General features: G+C 49.0%; 1 protein-coding gene and 1 pseudogene across 2 annotated transcripts; one reads left to right on the forward strand and one right to left on the reverse strand.

Moving 5' to 3' along the window:
* Positions 1 to 2,451: 2,451 nt before the first annotated feature.
* LOC308511918 (olfactory receptor 10V1-like) lies at positions 2,452 to 5,045 on the reverse strand (the record flags this gene model as incomplete). The annotated part of the gene is made up of 2 exons (XM_081081747.1): positions 2,452 to 2,479; positions 4,465 to 5,045. The coding sequence occupies 2 exons, from the start codon at positions 5,043 to 5,045 to the stop codon at positions 2,452 to 2,454; spliced, it is 609 nt and encodes a 202-aa protein (XP_080937873.1).
* Positions 5,046 to 7,156: 2,111 nt separating this feature from the next.
* Positions 7,157 to 20,355, forward strand: LOC308511919 (ribose-5-phosphate isomerase-like; annotated as a pseudogene). Its single transcript has 5 exons — positions 7,157 to 7,744; positions 7,876 to 8,010; positions 13,148 to 13,238; positions 17,240 to 17,259; positions 20,166 to 20,355. The product of its transcript is annotated as a ribose-5-phosphate isomerase-like (transcript).
* Positions 20,356 to 20,580: the final 225 nt, after the last annotated feature.

A 20,580-nucleotide genomic window follows, 5' to 3' on the forward strand; every position in this document is an offset into this window, starting at 1 on the left:
AAAGGTTACAGGTTCAATTCCCTGTGTGGAAACATTCAGTGGTCGGCAAACTGCGGCTTGCGAGCCACATGCGGCTCTTTGGCCCCTTGAGTGTGGCTCTTCCACAAAATACCACATGCAGGCGCGCACATACAGTGCGATTGAAATTTCGTGGCCCATGCGCAGAAATCGGTATTTTGTGGGAGAGCCACACTCAAGGGGCCAAAGAGCCGCATGTGGCTCGCGAGCCGCAGTTTGCCAACCACTGTCCTAGGTAGTTGGTTTGATTCCCGGTCAGGCCAGTCAGAAGGCAACCGACCTGTTTCTCTCTCACATCAAGGTTTCTCTGTCACTTTTTCTCCTCTAAAACTAATAAGAACAACTTTTAGATGAGATTTTTTTTAAAAAGCAATAACATGCATTGAGTGATTACCATGTTCCAGTCACTGTTCTAAATACTAAACATGAATGACCTCATTCCATCCCGAAGTACACCAACATTTTCATTGTGGTTATCTTTAGTAGGGAGATGATGGGTAATTATTTTTTTTTCCAAACTTGCCCAATTTTTTTCTAATTTTGACAGTGGGCATCAATTACAATTGTAAACAGAGAAAAATTAAGTTATTCAGCAATTGTTGTTCAGAGAAACTTCTAATTAGTTCCCAAGTGAACTACTTTGCTCAAGTTTGAATTATCCTCTTCTATTCACTGAAGGCCAATCTTTCCTTTGAAGGTGTTTGCCCTTGGCCCCTTTTCCTGATGCAGGTAGGAGGACTGTGGTGAAGTCCCTGAAGTCACGGAGCCTGGGGACCCAGCCTAATGACTGTGGGGCCCGTGTGGCACAGCCCTGCTGTCCTCATGACTTTGAGCTGCTTCCCAAGAGCAATCCTTCCTAAACTCCACACATAATGCCCATCCGACATGGACACTTATTCCTCTAGAGCAGTGGTTCTCAACCTTCTGGCCCTTTAAATATAGTTCCTCATGTTGTGACCCAACCATAAAATTATTTTCGTTGCTACTTCATAACTGTCATGTTGCTACTGTTATGAATCGTCATGTAAATATCTGACATGCAGGATGGTCTTGGGCGACCCCTGTGAAAGGGTCGTTCGACCGCCAAAGGGATCACGACCCACAGGTTGAGAACCGCTGCTCTAGAGGCAACTGCAAGTTTGATGTCATCAGCATTTCATCAAGATGACACAAAGTAATATTTTTCTCTCTAATCCTTCTAAGTACAGGTGCATATGTGTGCATGAGCAAGCAGCACATGCACCCGCAGCGATGTAGGTGTTCAGCACATCCAGCCTGTATCTTGATAGCACCAGATCTAGCCTAAACCCTCTGGCTGCACAGCGGTTAAGACCTTCACATTTCTGAAGCAAAGAGGACTTGTATGGAATGCAATAAATATATCTAAAAAGATATTTGGCATGAACCACGATGCCTTGTCCAAATAGATGGGCATCCGTGCACCGTTTGTAAGGGCATCAGATGGCCCAGCAGCACAGGGCCCACATGGGGCTGCAGTGGGGTATTGTGGTCAACAAACTGCTACCATTTTGGTCGCTGTCTGTCTCCCCCTCACTCCTGATCGCTCTCTCCATAGCCATATGGAATCAATGATCACCACCTTCCCTGGGATCCAGCTGGAGTCGCCATCTAAGTTTCCCGCAGGACCTCCTCAGGGAGTCAGCCCCCCAAACCTTCCAGGCTGCAGCCTCTCCCAGCTCTGAGGGCACCGAAGGAAGGGCATCCGGAGGGTGAGGGGGCAACATGGAAGGACCCAGTACCCATCAGCTCGCTAATCCCTGTTTCCATTGATCGGCACCCTGTATGCCAGGTGCTGCCCAGGCATCGCTTTCCGGGCTTATCCACGAATCCTCACCACAATCCCAGAAGATGGGGAATAGCATTGCCCATTGATAGCAACCTGAGCCTAACTTTGGCACAGCACCCATAGCCCTGACTGTGACCAGGAATCTTCTGGTGTGTAAGCTCCTGGGCAGAGCCTCTAGGGCACTGGTCGCCAACCTTTCGGACCTCACAGACCACCAGTGGTCTGAGGATCACCAGGTGGCCACCGCTGCTCTAGGGCAGTGGTCAGTAAACTGCGGCTCATGAACCACATGTGGCTCTTTGGCCCCTTTAGTGTGGCTCTTCCACAAAATACCGACTTCTGCGCATGGGCCACGAAGTTTCAATCGCAGTGTATGTGCGCGCCTGCATGTGGTATTTTGTGGAAGAGCCACACTCAAGGGGCCAAAGAGCCGCATGTGGCTCGCAAGCCGCAGTTTGCCAACCACTGCTCTAGGCGATCCTTCTGACCAAAAAACAAGCAGGGCTGGGCACTGGGAAAAATGATCTATCTACATGGTTCCTGTCCACCCAGATCTGCCACTGCCATTGAGGAGTGCCCCTCTGGTGGCCCTGGGGCCTCTTTGGTGTAGAAGATGGGGTCATCGCCTACGCATCATGAGGTGGGTAGGAGGAGCTACAAATTGAGGAGAAAGGCAAGGTTGGAAATAGCTGATGCTCATTGGGTTTTTCTGTGTCAGTAAGGAATGCTTTTGGGGCTTAAACTATAAAGACATGTATTGACTGATTGTGAAGTCTACAGGGAGAGGGTCATCATGCTGGTTTACTTGTCCAATGAAGGGTCATCAAGGACCCAGTCGCCCCATTCCTGACCCTTTTAGCAGAATGTGGGTGTTCCTAGGTTTGGGGTTGGGACAAGTCACTCCTTCCTCTGAAGAGCTGGTAACGATTGTGTGAAATAAAGTTGTTTCGGTGCCCAATCCCCCAGGCTAATTTGTGAGCTCCTTGAGGGCAGGGTCTGTGTTGCTCTTCTGTAGCCCCAGTGCTATGCCCAGTGCCTGTTACACACAAGGTGCCCAATCATTCATTCATTTATTCCATCAACAATTCTTGCTTGCTCAGTGCCATGATGGAGGAAAATTCAGGGTCCATGGCACAGAGCCCAGCCTGTGGGTGGGAGTGGGGTCAGCAAACACTCTCTTGAGATCTTTCCGTCTGACAGGAGTCCCTGAACACAGTGGCCTCGGCTCAGCAGGTGTGAAGGCTTTCATTCACTAGCAGCCGGGGTGGGAAGGTAAGCCGAAGCCATGGGGCTCACAGTTTGGTTACTGCGTACTGAGTGCCTGTTAGGTGCCAGGTCTCTGGTAACAGAGAGTAATCACACCTCTTGCCTGCAGGTGCCCCCAGGCCAGGCAGGGACAATTCATTTCAGTGCTGGGCGATGAGTAAGCACTTGTGGCCACGGTGGAGGGGCACCTCCCCCAGCAGGGCAGGGCAGGGGGGAGGAAGGGCAGTCTGCACTGCCTACCAGGAGCAAGTGGCCCTTTAAGCAACGCAAGGAGGAGGGTCACCTGGCCCAGAGGCTGGACTGGGGTGGACAGTGAGTGAAATGCCTTCGTGAGAATGGTGAGCTGATGGGGCAGAGCAGGTCACAGGCCCCCAGGGCTGCTGCTGTTTGCTTTGCACTGTTGTATCTCAAGTGATCGCTAGGTTGTTTTGTGGTGATGCAAGATTAAATTTCTGGGAGGCTCTGCCTTTCCACGCCTTCACTTTGCCTAGTTTAGGCTTGGGAAATTCTTCTATTTTATCCTTGCTAACTCTTTGTCCAGAGAAGTGGTGCCTTAATGTTTACTTTGGGTCAGCTCATGACTTTCTTCCTGTTGGTGGCCATGCCTCTGACCATGTCCCAGATAATGAATGTAATTGTCCACAAAGGGACAACAAAACACCCCTTGAATGGCTGCGTTTTGGAAAGCCTCAGGATTAGGATTTGTTCCATCTCTCTGAGCATAGGAAAGAGTGTGGTAAAGTTCAGGTGCATGCAGAACCAGGGATCAGCCCTCAAAGGGAGAAGTGGAGCCACAAGGTGTGCAGTGAGATGACCCAGTGGGTTCTTGTCAGGGGTCAGATTAGTCCTGGTGGAGTCAGTCTACTTTGCCCTTCACCTGGCTTTAGGCTGCCGCCTCATCTAGTTATAGCTCCCTAGGAGTCTCATGAGGGCACCTTTTTTAAAAATTATACTTTATTGATTTTTTACAGAGACAAAGAGAGAGGGATAGAGCAGGGGTGGGCAAACTTTTTGACTCAAGGGCCACAATGGGTTCTTAAACTGGACCGGAGGGCCGGAACAAAAGCATGGATGGAGTGTTTGTGTGAACTAATATAAATTCAAAGTAAACATCATTACACAAAAGGGTACGGTCTTTTTTTTTTTTTAGTTTTATTCATTTCAAATGGGCCGGATCCGGCCCGGGGGCCATAGTTTGCCCACGGCTGGGATAGAGAGTTAGAAACATCAATCAGCTGCTTTATACACACCCCCTAATGGGGATATGCCTGCAACGAAGGTACATGCCCTTGACAGGAATCGAATCTGGGACCTTTCAATCCGCAGGCCAATGCTCTATCCACTGAGCCAAACCAGTTAAAGCCTGAGGGCACCATTGACTTCCTTGTTCCATGGGGTAGAACGTGGGAGTTACATTGGTGTAGGTAAAAGAGACTATCTTGTCCTGTTCTGGGGTGTAGCATGACTTGGGGCGAATGTAGATGAATATTGCACAGCCGTAGTGCAGAAGAGAGACCAGCAGGTGCCCGGCACAGGTGGAGAAGGCTTTGCTCCTGCCCTGGGCTGAGTGGATGCTGAGGATGGCGGTGATAATGAATCCGTAGGAGAGCAGTATCAGTAAGAAGGGAATCAACAGGATGAGCGTGCAGACCACGAAGACGGCAATCTCATTGGCTCGTGTGTCTGAGCAGGCCAGGAACAGCACAGCAGGGATGTCACAGAAGAAATGATTGATCTCATGGGACTGACAGAAGGGCAAGAGGAATATCAGGGTGGTAAGAGTGAGCGAGAGTGCAAAGCCGCTGACGCATGCCAGAGCCAGCATCTGCAGACAGAGGACCCTGGTGACGATGAGTGTGTAGCGCAGGGGCGTGCAGATGGCCACGAAGCGGTCGTAGGCCATCACGGCCAGGAGGAAACACTCTGCTCCTCCCAGAGCGATGAAGAGGTGCATTTATTTCAGAGAGGAAGTGAGAGGGAGAGAGAGACAGAAACATCAACGATGAGAGAGAATCACTGATCGGCTGTTTGGAGCTTAAGGTGTGGTTTTTCTGCAGCGGGGCATCTTATATTCCCCTGTAGAACTCCTGGGCTGGAAAAGGCAGTTTTCTAGCAATTGTCCAAGTTTTAGGAGACTCTGCAGCCCTTTCCACAGATGAGAGTGTAGCCACCTCTTCAGGGCCTCCAACCCACTTTGCCAGCCTTGGCCCTGGTCTACATTCTATGAGCGTCTTACATTCTGCCCTCTGGTCACTGAGAATAAAGAGCTGCTCATTGAAATAGTTTTATCATTCATGCCACAGCCCCCTTATGTCCTTTACTTTCACTCAGTTCAAACACACCCTTTTCTAGGGTGGGATAAGAGGAGAGGGAGCATTGCATTCTCCCCACAAACCATCAAATAAGTATTCTCTTTCAAACTCTAAGCGTCCTATGTACAAAGCTAATTACTTCTATTATTATTATTATTATTATTATTATTATTATTAGTTAAGGTATTACAAATGTGTCTAATTACTTCTTTAATTAAGTACTCCTCGCTCTTATTAGAGCTCTTGTCATGTTCAAGAACATTTGCTGCTCTTGGTCACCAGTGGACCAAGGCGTGCATTTTCAGAAACTCAGGATATCTGGCTGAACTCAACTGAACTCGCCTCTTACCACATCACTGAAGACTGATCTCGGCTAGCTAACAGTCTAGATACAGAATAAGCTGCCTTGGAATCACTTGTCTGTGAATCCTGAGGAGCTGTTCCAGGAAATATGGACAAGTATTCTGCTGGTTTCAGGGGATGTAGAAATAGGATTGAGACACAAAGAATCACCCAAGTGTCTGCATACCGGGTTGCCATGATACTCAGTCTCATAACAGTGATCCTTGGTGCAGGAAAAGCCCAGGAGTGATTCTGAATGAACTCTTTATTGCTGCTGTTTTGAGATTCATAATGATTTTTAACTTAGGGGCTCAGCATTTTCATTTTGTACTGGGCTCTGAAAATTATGTCATCTGTCCTGGCCTCCAATATGGTTTCTTTGCCCGAAAGCCCTCTAATTTCAGGTTTGCTTTTTTAATAGCGCATAACCCTCTTTTGCATGCATTTATTTATGTGTCGGGTATCCAGTTTTCCGACTGCTGGTTCCCGAGGGCATGGACTTTCTTATCTCTTTTTTTCCAGTGCTTAGAAGAGTGCTTGATAAATCATAAGTAGTCAGAGAGTTTGTGGAATGATTGAATGCTGTAAAGAGCCCGAAAGAATATTCCCGTAGACAAGGTAACAAGCATTTCATTGGGAAAGTGCCACATTTGGTATCAAGTGCACCATAAAAGGGGTCATTAATTCTGGACACTCCCTCCCTGCCTCCTCTTTAACCACTTTTCTCTGTCTGAGCCATAAGCTGCTTTAATGCTTGATTGCCCACATAGATTCTCTGTTCATCTGATTCCCTAGGCCAGTGATGGCGAATCTTTTGAGCTCGGCGTGTCAGCATTTTGAAAAACCCTAACTTAACTCTGGTGCTGTGTCACATATAGAAATTTTTTGATATTTTCAACCATAGTAAAACAAAAATGTATATTTTTGATATTTATTTTATATGTTTAAATGTTTAAATGCCATTTAAGAAAGAAAAATCGACCCCAAAAATGAGTTCGCGTGTCACCTCTGACACGCGTGTCATAGGTTCGTCATCACTGCTAAGCTGAGCAGGGAATTTGTACTGACCCAGACAACCATGTTAATGGACCAAGCAGAGCTGTTGTTAAGGTTCAGAGAGACAGTTTTGACCTTGGACTTAGGCATACCTTCACCCTGGCCAACTGAGCTGCAGAGTGCGAGTGAACTACATGTGAGATCAAACATTGGGACTTCTAAGAGGATTATGTAAAGGGGCACCATTCTGAGCACCATCTACAGGCTGGTCCTAGCCCTGCCACTCTAGCACCCAGGGCTGGTCCTCGGCCCACCCCGGTGTGAGTTGTCTGCGATTCGAGGCGGCTCAGGCAGAACAAGCACCAATGGTAAGGAGGCCAAGAAACTTGTAGGCCTCTCAAAGAAGGAGAATCTCATGAGGAATAACCAAGTACTGGGGATTGGAAGTGGTTCTACAGTTGCCCACGCTGTGCAGCAAATAGCCGAGAGAATGACACAAGGGAATGTGAACCTTGTCTGTGTTCCCACCTCCTTCCAGGTCCATCAGCTCATCCTGCAGTCTGGCTTAACTCTCAGTGACCTGGACCAACACCCACAGATCGCCCTCGCCCTTGCCCTCGATGGTGCTGATGAAGCAGATGCTGATCTCAATCTCATCAAAGGCGGTGGAGGCTGCCTGACCCAGGAGAAGATTGTGGTGGGCTATACCAGTGCTTTATTGTGATGCCAGTTTCAGGAAAGGTTCAAAGAACCTTGTGGATCAGGGGTGCAAGTGATTCCCCATCGAGGTCATCCCAATGACTCACGTCCCAGTGAGCTGAGTTTGGGGGCATGGTTGAACTTCAAATGGCCATCAACAAGGCAGGTCCCATGGTGATGAATAATGGGAATATGGGAATTTTATCCTGGCCTGGAAGTTTGACCATGTGTACAAATAGAGCGAAGTGAACACAGCTATCAAAATTATCCCAGGTGTGGCCCTGGCTGTTGTGGGGAGTTGTTGGTAATCAACTTGAGCGGGAGCCTGGGGTGAAGGCCAGCCTCTGCGGTATAAGGAAGCCCGAGGCACTGGAAAATTCAGCTGCGGATGGCGCCTTAACCACGTCTTCCCCAGCAAGCTCACTGTGCTTTCAGCTGCCTCCTGGAGGCAGAGATGGCCGGCAGGTCCATGGCCACAGATGACCAACACCACCTGCAGGCGGTTCAAAAGATGTTCACCGTGAAGGGCAGCACGCGGGCTGTGTCAGCTGTAGAAGGAGCCGAGATGGAGTGGGGGCAAGTGCTCAGGGCCTAAGAGCCAGTGTTAGGCAGAGAGGGGCCGCGTCGTGCATACAAGGAGACACTCGAGTGTCAGGTCTCAGGAGAGGGGGTGTGCGCTGGGTGTAAGGGAGTCATCACCTTTAACGTGATTTTTATCCCCCACCTTTAGCAAATGGACTACAGACGACCCTGGTCAGCTCTGAGCCTCCCTGGAAAAGCTTTCGGTGGAGATGGGGAACATTCAGTGCCTGTGGCCTGACACACCCAATGGTCTGAACCAAGGGCAGAAGAGAAAGTCAGTTGGACACCTAGGTGGCCCCGTCTGCCACCTCCACAAAGAATGCTGTGATGAACATCCTCATATAAACTCCTTAAGGGGGTAGGTGACAGCTTCCCAAGGGCACAGTTGCCGGGTTTTCCGGATGGGCAGACTATTTGACACAGTTGTGTCAGGGTGCCCTCTGCTAGGACTGTGGCCATCTCCACTGCACCATATCCTTGGGATCTTTGGGGGTTTCTTCTTCTGTAACTAGACCATTCATATCCTTTGCCCCGTTACAAAACTAGGATTGCCGTTATCTTCTTGATGACCAGGAGGTTGTTTTAAAAATATATTCTTGATATTCTTCCCTTATTAATTTTATTTTTTATTATTTTTTAATGTATATATTTATTGATTTCAAAGTGGAAAGGAAAGGGAGAGAAAGAAACATCAATGATGAGAGATGATCATTGATCAGCTGCCTCCAGCACGCCCCCTACGGGGACCAGGCCTGCAACTGGGCATGTGCCTTTGACGGGAATCAAACCTTGGACCCTTCAGTCTGCAGGCCGACACTATCCACTGAGCCAAACTGGCCAGGGCTCCATTACTAATTTTATTTTATTTTTTAATTAAATCTTTATTGTTCAGTTTATTACAGTTGTTTCTCTCCCCCCGCCCCCATAGCTCCCCTCCTCCCGGTTCCCAACCCACTCTCCGCCCTCACCCTCACCCTCACCGCCCCACTGTCCTCATCCATAGGTGCACGATTTCTGTCCAGTCTCTTCCCGCATCCCCCACACCCCTTTCCCCCCAAGAATAGTCAGTCCACTCCCTTTCTATGCCCTTGATTCTATTATAATCACAAGTTTATTCTGTTCATCAGATTATTTATTCACTTGATTTTTAGATTCACTTGTTGATAGATGTGTATTTGTTGTTCATAATTTGTGTCTTTACCTTTTTCCTCTTCTTCCTCCTCTTAAAGGATACCTTTCAGCATTTCATATAATACTGGTTTGGTGGTGATGAACTCTTTTAGCTTTCTCTTATCTGTGAAGCTCTTTATCTGACCTTCAATTCTGAATGATAGCTTTGCTGAGTAAAGTAATCTTGGTTGTAGGTTCTTGGCATTCATCACTTTGAATATTTCTTGCCACTCCCTTCTGGCCTGCAAAGTTTCTGTTGAGAAATCAGCTGACAGTCGCATGGGTACTCCTTTGTAGGTAACTGACTGTCTTTCTCTTGCTGCTTTTAAGATTCTCTCTTTGTCTTTTGCTCTTGGCATTTTAATTATGATGTGTCTTGGTGTGGTCCTCTTTGGATTCCTTTTGTTTGGGGTTCTCTGCGCTTCCTGGACTTGTGAGTCTATTTCTTTCACCAGGTGGGGGAAGTTTTCTGTCATTATTTCTTCAAATAGGTTTTCAATATCTTGCTCTCTCTCTTCTTCTGCTACCCCTATAATTCAGATGTTGGTATGCTTGAAGCTGTCCCAGAGGCTCCTTACACTATCTTCCTATTTTTGGATTCTTTTTTCATTTTGCTTTTCCAGTTGAGTGTTTTTTGTTTCTTCGTATTTAAAATCTTTGACTTGATTCTTGCGATCCTGTAGTCTGCTGTTGGAACTCTGCATATCCTTTATTTCAGTCAGTGTATGCTTAATTTCTAGTTGGTCCTTTTTCATAACCTCGAGGGTCTCACTAGATTTCTTGAGGGTCTCACTACATTTATCGGTGGTCTCACCAGACTTTTTGAGGGTCTTACTAAATTTATTGGCAGTTTCTAGAAAGTTCTTGAAAAACCTTAAAAGTGTGGTTTTGAACTCCATATCCAGTAGTTTGCTTTCCTCCATTTCTGTCATTTGTGTCCTGTTTCTTTGTCTCCGCTTTTTTTATTCTTCCCTGTGTTGATAGAGTGGCTTTCTGTGTTAGGTGTCCTATAGGGCCCAGTGGCTCAGCCTCCCCAATTACCTGAGGTGGACACTCTTGGTGCACCCCCTTGTGGGCTTTGTGAACAGTCTTGTCCTAGTTAAGCCTTGATTGTTGTAGGTATCAATGGGAGGAATTGACCTCCAGGCCAGTTGGCTATGAGAATCAGCTGTGTCTGCAGTGGGAGAACTTGTGTGCTGGAAACACCCTTCTGGGGCAAAACTTGCTTCAGTGGGGCTTTGGTGCTCACTCAGTCTGCCCCCTTAGTGTGTCCTTTATGGATCCAAGGAGCTGCAATCTGGATGGTGCCACTCTGACCACTTGGCACACTGGCTCCTGGATCTCTAAGGAGGTGCTAATCTAGCCTCTGCCTGAGGCTACCCAGCAGGAGCTCAGCTGTGAAGCAATGCAAGTTTTCTGGGGCCTTGGGCCAACTACAATTTTGTTAGGTAATTTTCAGATTGCAAAGGGCCAGGCCTTTCATATGCAAAAGCCGGTGCAAAGCTTGGGCGGGGTGGGGGTTCCAGGGGATCAACAGGGTGGAGAAAGCAGCTATGGCTGCTCTCAGAGGCTCTGCTTCTCAGTGTCCTGGCAATCGATGCAAGCACTTCCGAGAGAAAGCTGCCCTCAAGTTCCGACCGATACCAGACAGTCCAATTTCTCCCGTATGAGTCAGGTTCCCCAAAGACTCACCTGGAACTGGAACTCAGAGCTTGAGACTCCCTACTGATTGAAAAAGACAACCGTGTCCTCAGCCGCCAGCCCTCTCCATGTGCACCTCTGTACCTCTGTACTTCCGCACCGCAGCTCCTCTGAGTCTCGGTATGCTTTTCTCTTTCCTTCTAGTTGTAGAATTTCCACTCAGCCAGCCTTCCTGTGGTTCTGGATGATGTCCGTTCCATCTTTTAGTTGTATTCTTGAAGTGGTTGTGCTAAGCAGCAATCTCCGGTGTTTACCTATGCTGCCATCTTGGGTTTTTTTCTCCCTTACTAATTTTAAATAACATTTAAGTTCTACCCTACTCTTTGGCCACAAGAATATTTTCTTTATTAACTTTAATCAATAATTTAAGAAACATTATTGCTAGACACTGTTCCAGGCTTCCATAGAAGTTATATACTAATGGGGAGCGACAGTCAAGAAACAAAACAAATAATTACAGCTAGGCTGGTGTGGCTCAGTGGTTGAGCATCAACCTATGAACCGGGAGGTCACAGTTCAATTCCCAGTCAGGCCACATGCCCGGTTTGCTGACTAGATCCCCAATGTGGGGCATGCTTGAGGTAGCTGATCAATGATTCTCTCTCATCATTTATATTTCTTTTTCTCTCTCTCCCCTCTTCATTTCCTCTCTGAAATCCATACAAATATATTAAAAAAACAATAACTGAATTATGTAGTGTGTGAGCAGGTGGGGAGTCTTATGGTATGAAATAAAGCGGGGGAAAAGATAAGGAGTACTGGGATGAGTGGTTTTCAATTTTAAATGGGGTGGTTGGGTAGACTTCATTGTGCGAGTGAAATTGGAACAAAGGCTAGAAGGTGGTGGGGAGAGGGAGTAGACCAGTGAGCTGGAGCAGTGTGAGTGAAGAAGAGAGTGGCAGGATAGGGGTCAGAGAATTGACGGGCCAGTTGCTGTAAGACCTCAGAGGTCATACTAAGGGCTTGTGCTCTGAGTGAAATGGGAAATAATGGAGGATTCTTATGGGTTATATTGTGTCTTCCAAAAAGGATATGTTGAAGTCCTAATCCCCGGTGCCTGTTAATAAGATCTTATTTTGAAATTGGGTGTTTGCGGATGTAATTATTTAAGACTAGAGGCCCAACGTAGAAAATTCATGCAAGAGTAGACCTTCCTTCCCCTGGCTGCTGTCACTGGTTTCCCTCTTGCACCCAGGACCCAGGCTTCCCTCACAGCCCGACTTTGTCCAGAAGGTCGTCTAGAAGGACGTCTGGTCTAATTAGCATATTATGCTTTTATTATTATAGATGAGGTCATACCGGGTTAGGGAGGCAAATTTGTTGAAAACAAGGTATATCAGAGAGAGCTAACTCCTCCCCCAAAATGTGTAACTAATCCTCTCAACACTTTTCTTTACTTCTTTGAAATCTTAGTAAGGACAAAATTCTAATTCCAGTACTGGGTTGTTTTATCTTCCCATGCAAACTAAGTTTGTTGTTTTTGTTTTTAATTTTGGCAGGAATCAGGACTAATGGTAAGAAATAATCATGGGCAAACTAGAATTCTGGTGGGAGGGTTCACTTTCTGGATAGCAATTGCGTACTGCAGACTAACAGCCTGAAAAAATAAATAGGAACAAATTTTTAACTCAGTAATTCTACCTTTTGGAATCTATCTTGAGGAAATAACCATTCACGCAAAATCATATAGAATAATTCCAATGAATCATCCTATGTAATAAAAGCCTAATATGCAAATTGTTCAACCAGGAGTTCAACCACTCTCTATGATGTGCACTGACCACCAGGGAGCAGCTGGAACATGGCGGGTGTTGGCGATGCGGTGCTAGCAGCAGGCGGCAGTGGAGGCACTGCTGGCCCGATGAGAGTGGGACTGCAGTGGGATGGTGGAGCAGGTGAGTGGGTAGCACCAGGCCAAGGCAGGTGCAAGTGGAGAGCTGATTGCCCTGCAGACGGCGACCAGCAGCAGTGGCAGGGGGCAGGGCCGCTGCCTGGCTCCCAGGCACTGAGGGAGCTGGGTGGAGGGGCCCAGCCCCGACCGATCGCCCTGTCGACAGTGACCAGTGGCCAGCAGGCCCTGGGCTCGGATGAGGAACTGGGGTGGGTGGTAGCAACCAACCTCCATTGGAGCCCGGGCAGAGGGCTGCGACCTCTTGCCGGATACCTGGGGGTTGGGGTGACTGGGACAGAGGTGTGATGCGAATGCGGGGTATCCGCTGAGCTCGCTCTCACTCCCCCTGCCACTCTACTCCAGGACGCCAGGGCTCGAATGCTGGGGAAGCCCCCATGCTCAGGTGCTAGGCACCCACAAGGAGCTCATCCTGCACCCGCGCGGCCTCTTTCAGGTGAGCCAGGCCGCAGCCCACAGGAGCTGGTCTGTGAGGCTGGCCGGGAGAGAACACGCTGCCCGCCCGGCTTCTGTGTGGCGCTACTGGGTGGCCCAGAGGCCCATGCTGCACCCTGGCCCATGTCGTCTAGCTGTGCTCACCGCATCTCTGCATGGGGACTCGGGCGCCATGACTCAGGCAGGTGGGGGCCCAGGGGCCCAGGTGCTGCCCAGGGCCCAGAGGTCGGCTAGGACTTGCCCTTCCACACCAGACGCTCATGCTTTGATCGCCAGCCAGGCCTAGGGATCGCACCTGTGCACGAATTTCATGCACCAGGCCTCTAGTTATTTATAAGCAGAGGGAAAACAGAAAGATTAAATGTTTTACAATTAAATTATTGTACTTCTTTTATGCATCCAATGATATGTGTTTAAAGTTTTTTCTTAGAGGAAAACTCATATGTTAAATGAAAATAGTTCAGAAAGAATTTAATCCTGATCTTGCAAAAATTATATATGGTGGAACCTCTAACTTAATTCATTCTGGAGGGCTGTTGGAGAAGTGATTTGTTCGAAAACCGAATCATTTTCCCCCCAATCAAATATAATGTAAATTGAATCAATCCATTCCAGACCCCCAAATGATTCTGTTGTAACTTTTCATATATACAGTGCATGTCTAATGTACTGTTTAAGGTGTAAATAAACACTTCTTTTCTTAAGTTTATCGAACCACCCCTACTAGCCTTAAAGGAATCACTTTTAGCATTTGGTCCAGGGATGTCTTTCAGGTCAGCATGCAGCATCTTTTCTTGTTCAGTTATCACTGCCTCCCAAATGCTGTCACTGGCTTACTGCTTTTCCTTTATCCAAATCAACAACAGTTTTCCTACCTCTTCCATTGCCTGTGATCAGTTTTTTATTAAAATCTTCACCAGAGGATATTTTCCCATTGATTTTTAGAGAGAGTGGAAGAGAGAGGAAAGACAGAGAGAAATACCGATGTGAAAGAAACACATCAATTGGTTGCTTCCTGAAGGAACCCAAACCAGGGCCTGGACCAGGGAGAAGCCTGTATTCGAGGTTCGTGCCCTTGACCAGAATCGAACCTGGGACCCTTGGTCCCACAGGCTGACGCTCTACCCATTGAGCCAAACTGGCTAGGGCTGTGATCAGTTTCTTTCACACCCTTAGCAACATTGGCACTCTTGATGGCCTCCTTATGTTTTAAAATTGTGCTTATCCTTGATGTTGATTGAGCCAGCAACAAAAGCATTCTTTCCACTGTTTTTTGCCTGAGAGATGCTTTGTCACGCTGACGTATCAGCTTGAAAGGATTGTCAGTTCAAAAACTGAAGATTGGTTCCACAATCTAGGCATTTTTCTGTGAACAGCTTGGTTGAGAACCTAATTTTTGAAGATGGGAGATGGTGGAGAAATGACGTTTGACTGAATTGTATGCTATTTTTGTGCATGTAATATATAAAGCAACTATAAAACTAAGAAAATATTCCCACATACTGGCAGCTGTTAATGCACAATGGCATGACAAATCATTTGCATTTTCTTCCATTTCCTGAAGTGTCTTCAACTGATTAGAAAAGCTGAATTCCACATCTCTGCTCCAACCCAGGGACAAAGGCAAGTAAATATGGAGGATTGGGTAACTGAAAATGTACTCAGAGGAGAGTAGCAATTCACTTTTATTTTCTGCTGTAACACACAATCTAGAAACCCTCTTCCAGCAACAGCGAAACAATGGAATTGAAAGTAACAAAGGGGCAGTACAAGCAAACAATTAGGCCCACATAATGAAGTGGCAGCTTCTGTAGGGTTCCATGCCTCAGGGAAGCATGCACTACCTAGGGAGGGCCTCTAGCTTAGTCCCAGCCCCTTTTCAGACATGAGCGCGAAATGCGCTGCGTGTTCAGAACCAATAGGCCAAGCTCACGGAGACAGGAGCAGAGAGAAAGTCCCATTTGTTCAGGGTCTTCAGCACTCAGTCGGCTGAATGAGGGGGAAAGAAAATCAAGTTATGTGATAACTCTGCATCTAGCTCTCTGGCCCCTCTGGTGGTGACAGGCCCAGTACACCAGGAGGACCTCCTGACTTGTTTTGTTTTGGGGGGGGGGTGTCTCCAATTCACTATTAGATTGACCCTCCGCAGAACCACGCTAACCACCTGCCACCACTCCCCACTTGGCCCTTTTTTTTATTATTATTTTTTAATTTTTTTTTAATATATTCTATTGATTTTTTACAGAGAGGAAGAGAGAGAGATAGAGAGTCAGAAACATCGATGAGAGAGAAACATCGACCAGCCGCCTCCTGCACATCCCCCACCGGGGATGTGCCCGCAACCCAGGTACATGCCCTTGACCGGAATCGAACCTGGGACCTTTCAGTCCGCAGGCCGACGCTCTATCCACTGAGCCAAACCGGTTTCGGCAGTTGGCCCTTTTTAGAACTTCCATAATTAGAAGATTGTTAGATACGATAAGCTCCTTCCGAACCGCCCTGGGGAGGGGTTGGGAATGGCGGGCCAGGGCCTGGACAGCCCTCACTGCCTCCATGGGTGATGGGAAAGGCACCAGGAGGAAGCTAGTGGAGGTTTAGTTAAGGCACCATGCAATCCACACTTGTCCTATTTCCCTTCAGGTCACTGTCACCCCTCTTAAGCCCTCCCTCCCCCGCCCTTCCCTCCTTCCTGGTCCCTCAGACCACCTCCCCCCACCATCTCAACTGCCCATCACTGGCCCATCCCCTCAGCCACCGGGGGCTCCCCTCTCCCCTCAGTACCCCCAGGCTGACCCCCTCTTCCCCATCCCATTGCCTCTCCCAGCCACTCCTCAAAAAAGGATACTAATTGAGCTGTTGTCTTCCTGGCCTTCTGGTTGTGGACCCAGCATGTGAACTGGGCCCTGGCAAGGCACCTCCGCCCAGCCCGGGAGGGTCGAGTGCCCTCATGACTGGAGCTCCTCCGCCTTCAGCACCAGCCTCTCCCATGCTGCCTGTACCGGGTCCCTCTTGGTCTCCAGGGCCATCTGGATTGCCCTGGCCTTCAGCATCTTCCGCCACACCGCCTGCACCTTGGTCTCCAGCCTGCATGGTTCCTCAGCCTTTTGACTTCTGAGAGGCAGCTTAATGGCAGAGGGAATGAGGCTCCCTCCGAAGCTCTGCCCTCTAGCGGGAGAAATTGTTCAACCCTTCAGGTCCTGTGCCACTTCCCAGAAACCCCTCTTGAGGCCTCTGGGCACGAGACTGTTTCCTGCCCAGCCTGCCCTGCCCCCAGCTTGTGGTGAGCCTCAAAGCCTGAGCTGGTGCAGCCCAGCTACCCTCACGGGTGACCAGCTTGCTAACTGCCAGTCCCTGTCATCGAGTTCTGGGAGTGAGTCAGGTGCCTCTGGGCCAGTCCCAGCCTGTCCTCCCAGGGCTCCACATGTGGCCAGAGTCTGCAAAGCCTGTGCAGGACCCAGCCCTGAGGGTATTACCAGCAGAGTTACCTTAGGCAGCTCTCAGTCGGAGCGCAGGCCCGGCTGGCCACTATGGAGGGGCAGCTGCACAGGGGCTGCTCAGAGCATGTGGGCGCCCAAGATGCAGGGGTTCCCCAGGGACTCTAACGGGCTTGTCCTGCATGTGTGGACGTTGCGTACAGCAGCAACCTCAGGCTTCCTGAGGGTGGGACATGCGTGCCTTGAAGGAGCACTGGGGAGTCTCCCACATTGGCCAAGATGGCAAGGGGGTGGTTCTTACACCCAGCATGCCAAAAGATGCATGGACAAGCGCCAGAAGCCAGAATTTATAAGTGGATAGGGCCCAAGCACCCAAAGGCTAGAAGGAGCAATGCATTTGTCCCAAACACCCCAAAAGCTAGCAAGATAATTGGATAGAAAAAAGTTCTCCCCTCGCTATCTCTATTAAGAACTGGGTTTGAGAAAGAAGGGGGGTTGTCTTTGAGACCCGAGTCCACCATTCTTCCAGGGCTGGCACCTGAATAAAACCTCTTTCCTTTTGCACCAGCACAAGCCTGGCAAGTTCTGGTGAGCCCACAGAGCAGAACGTGCGTTTTTCAGTTACAACAGGAGTCATTCCTGGGCCTTGCCTCCCCCTCAGCATCCTCCAGCCCAGGATGGATGGGCCTTGCTCCTTCCACACCATTCTGCACTTCTCTGTCTACACTCCATGGTGCCTCCCAACCTGGGGGAGGGAGGTAGCTGCCAGACCCACTGCATCTGCTCTGTGATTGCCAGGAGCCCGGTACACATGCTGCCATGTCTCCAGGCCCCAGGCTTGGGCCAGTCCAGCCCAGGTGCTCACGAGGGACCAGTTTGACACAAGGGCCACAGGAGTGTGAGCACCACCTTAGGACAACTCCCAGTTGCTCTGCCCTCTGCTGGCACAGCCCTCATGGGCTGTCCTTCTTCCTAGAAGCAAAGTCTTGCTGCTCAAGGGTGGGGGGTGGAAAGTGGGGGTAGGGGTGGGGATGGAGGTGCCAGGGCCCCTCAGCTGAGAAGTAACCCTGTGTCCGCTGGCCTATTGGTATCAGAAGGTGGGCAAACTAGAATTCTGGTGGGAAGGCACACTTTTGGTTTTTATTTTATTTATTAATTTATTATTTTTTAAAATATATTTTTATTGATTTTAGAGAGGAAAGGAGAGGGAGAGATAGAAACATCAATGAGAGAGAATCATTGATCAGCTGCCTCCTGCACACCCCATACTGGGGATCGAGCCTGCAACCCAGGCATGTGCCCTTGACCAGAATCGAACCCAGGACCCTTCAGTCTGCAGGCAGATGTTCTATCCACTGAGCCAAACCAGCTAGGGTAGAGGGCACACTTTTTGGATAGCAATTGTGTACTATAGATTAACAGCCTTAAAAATAAACGTAAAAATTTAACTCAGTCATTATGCCTTTGGAATGTATCTTGAGGAAATAACCATCCATGCACAATCACAGTGAAGGACTGCATTGCATTATTATTTATACCAGAAGGAAAACAGAAACACTAAATGTTTTAAAAAATATATTTTATTGATTTTTTACAGAGAGGAAGGGAGAGAGATAGAGAGTTAGAAACATCGATGAGAGAGAAACATCGATCAGCTGCCTCCTGCACATCCCCCACTGGAGATATGCCCGCAACCCAGGTACATGCCCTTGACCAGAATCGAACCCGGGACCCTTCAGTCCGCAGGCCGGCGCTCTATCCACTGAGCCAAACCGGAAAAACACTAAATGTTAAGCAATTACATGATTGTACTTCTTTTATGCATCCAGTGACATGTATTTCAAGTTTTTCTTAGAAAGAGGGAGAGAACATATATTAAATACAAGTAGTTCAGAAAAATGTAACCCTGAACTTGAAAAATTTACCAGTACACATTGCATGTGATTTTCGGGCATCCAATTTGTAAATGCATCCATAAATCCAAGAAAATGTTCCAAAATACTGACAGCTGTTCATGCTGAATGGCATGACACAATTCATTTTCATTTTCCTCCATTTCCTAAATTGTTCCCCACTGACCAGAGTAACTGAATTGCACACCTCAGTTCCAAACCAGGGACAAAGTCAAATGAATGTGGGGGCTGTGGTAACAAAACACACTCAGAAAAGAGCAGCAGCTCGCTTTTATTTTCTGCTGTAACCAACAGCTTAGAACCTCCGCCTCTAGAAATGGGGAAACAATAGAATTGAGAGTACCGAAGGGCAAGTACAAGTAAACAATTAGGCCCCCATGATGATTTGGCAACTCTAGGGTACATGTCTCAAGGAAGCATGCACCAATAGGGACTTAAATCTTAGTCCCCACTTATAGTACTGGGGTTAACAAAAAAAAAATGAGGGCAAAATGTGCTGCATGGCGTGAATCATCAGGGAAAGATCACGGAGACAGGCAGAGATGGAAGTTGCCAGTTGGTCAGTGTTTCCAGCAGTCAGCCGGCTAAATGAGGGAAAAAGAAAATCAAATACAATATGATAAATCGGCACCGAGCTCTCTCTGTCCCCTCAGGTGGCGACAGGCCCAGTTCACCATGAGTATCTCCCTAGAACTGACTTTCTATTTATTATTCTTTTAGAGAGAGAGAGTGGAAGGGAGGTGGAAGGAAGAGAGACAAGAGAGAGGGGGGAAAGAGAGAGAGTGGGAGTGAGAGAAATACAAATGTGAGAGGAGAAACACGTGGATCAGTTGCTTCTCTCACACACTGGCCATGAACTGACTGGGGGGCAGGTATTGAACCTGCAACCCAGGTAGGTGCCCTTAACAGGGAATAGGACATTCCACCCTCCAGGGTGCCTGCCCAGGCTCTAACCACTAAGCCTCACTGGCCAGGGCTAGATCTGACTTTTGGGGGAATCTCCAATTCAATGTTATCAAGACCCTCGGGAGACCCACCCTAGCCACCTGCCCGCCCCACCTCCAGTCCCCACCATGACCCTCTTTAGAACTAACATAGCAAGAAGCCTGCCAGACACTGTGACCTCCTGGCGAACAGTCCTAGGGTGAGGTTGGAAAGGAAGGCCCAGAAAATGATAGGCTATCTCTGCCTCCAAGGATGACCTGAAGGGCACCAGGAGGACGCTAGAGGAGAGTCAGTTAAGGCACCATCCCATCCAGACTTTGCTGCTTCCGCTCAGGCCACTCTCCCCCGTCTTAGTCCCCTCACGCATGGTCCCTCCTTCCTGGTCCCTCAGGCCGCCTCCCCCACCATCTCCACTGTCCGCCATTACCCATCCCCTCAGCCCCCCGCACCCCCACCCCCGGCCGGCCCCGGCCCTCTTCCCTCCCTACCCAGGCTGACCCCTCCTCCCGACCCAGTGTCTGGCCTAGGTCCGTCCCCCTGACCACCCGGCCCCTCCTCAAATAGGATACAACTGGAAAATGTCTGGTCTTGGCCTTCTGGCCATGGGCAATGGCTCGGCATCTGCGTTTGGCCCAGGTGCGTCGAGGGCCCGGGCGACCTGTGGCGCTTCCCTGGTGACAGCACCGGCCTCCCCGCTGCCGCCTCTCCCGGGGCCCTCGTGGCCTCCAGGGCCATCTGGGATGCCAGGGTCACCCGGAATGGCCTGTCCTTCCCCATCTTCGGCCCCGCGGCCTGGGACACCGTCGTCATCCTCCATGGCCCCTGAGCCTCTCCTTGGGACTTCTGAGAGCCGCTCACCTCTCAGGGGAAGAGGGGTTGTCTGGAAGCCTCGCCCCCTAGTGGGTACCACCACTTGAAGGCCCAGAGCGCATGCGCACAAACAGGCCCTGCGCCATTGGCCAGAATCCCAGCCAATGAGTGCCCTTTGCAGGTGTCTGTTTCCCACAAGCCTGCCCAGCGCTCAGGAGGAACTGAGCCAACAGAGGGCAGA

This window comes from Myotis nattereri (assembly GCF_964212035.1).
Source record: "Myotis nattereri genome assembly, chromosome: X".
Taxonomy (NCBI): domain Eukaryota; kingdom Metazoa; phylum Chordata; class Mammalia; order Chiroptera; family Vespertilionidae; genus Myotis; species Myotis nattereri.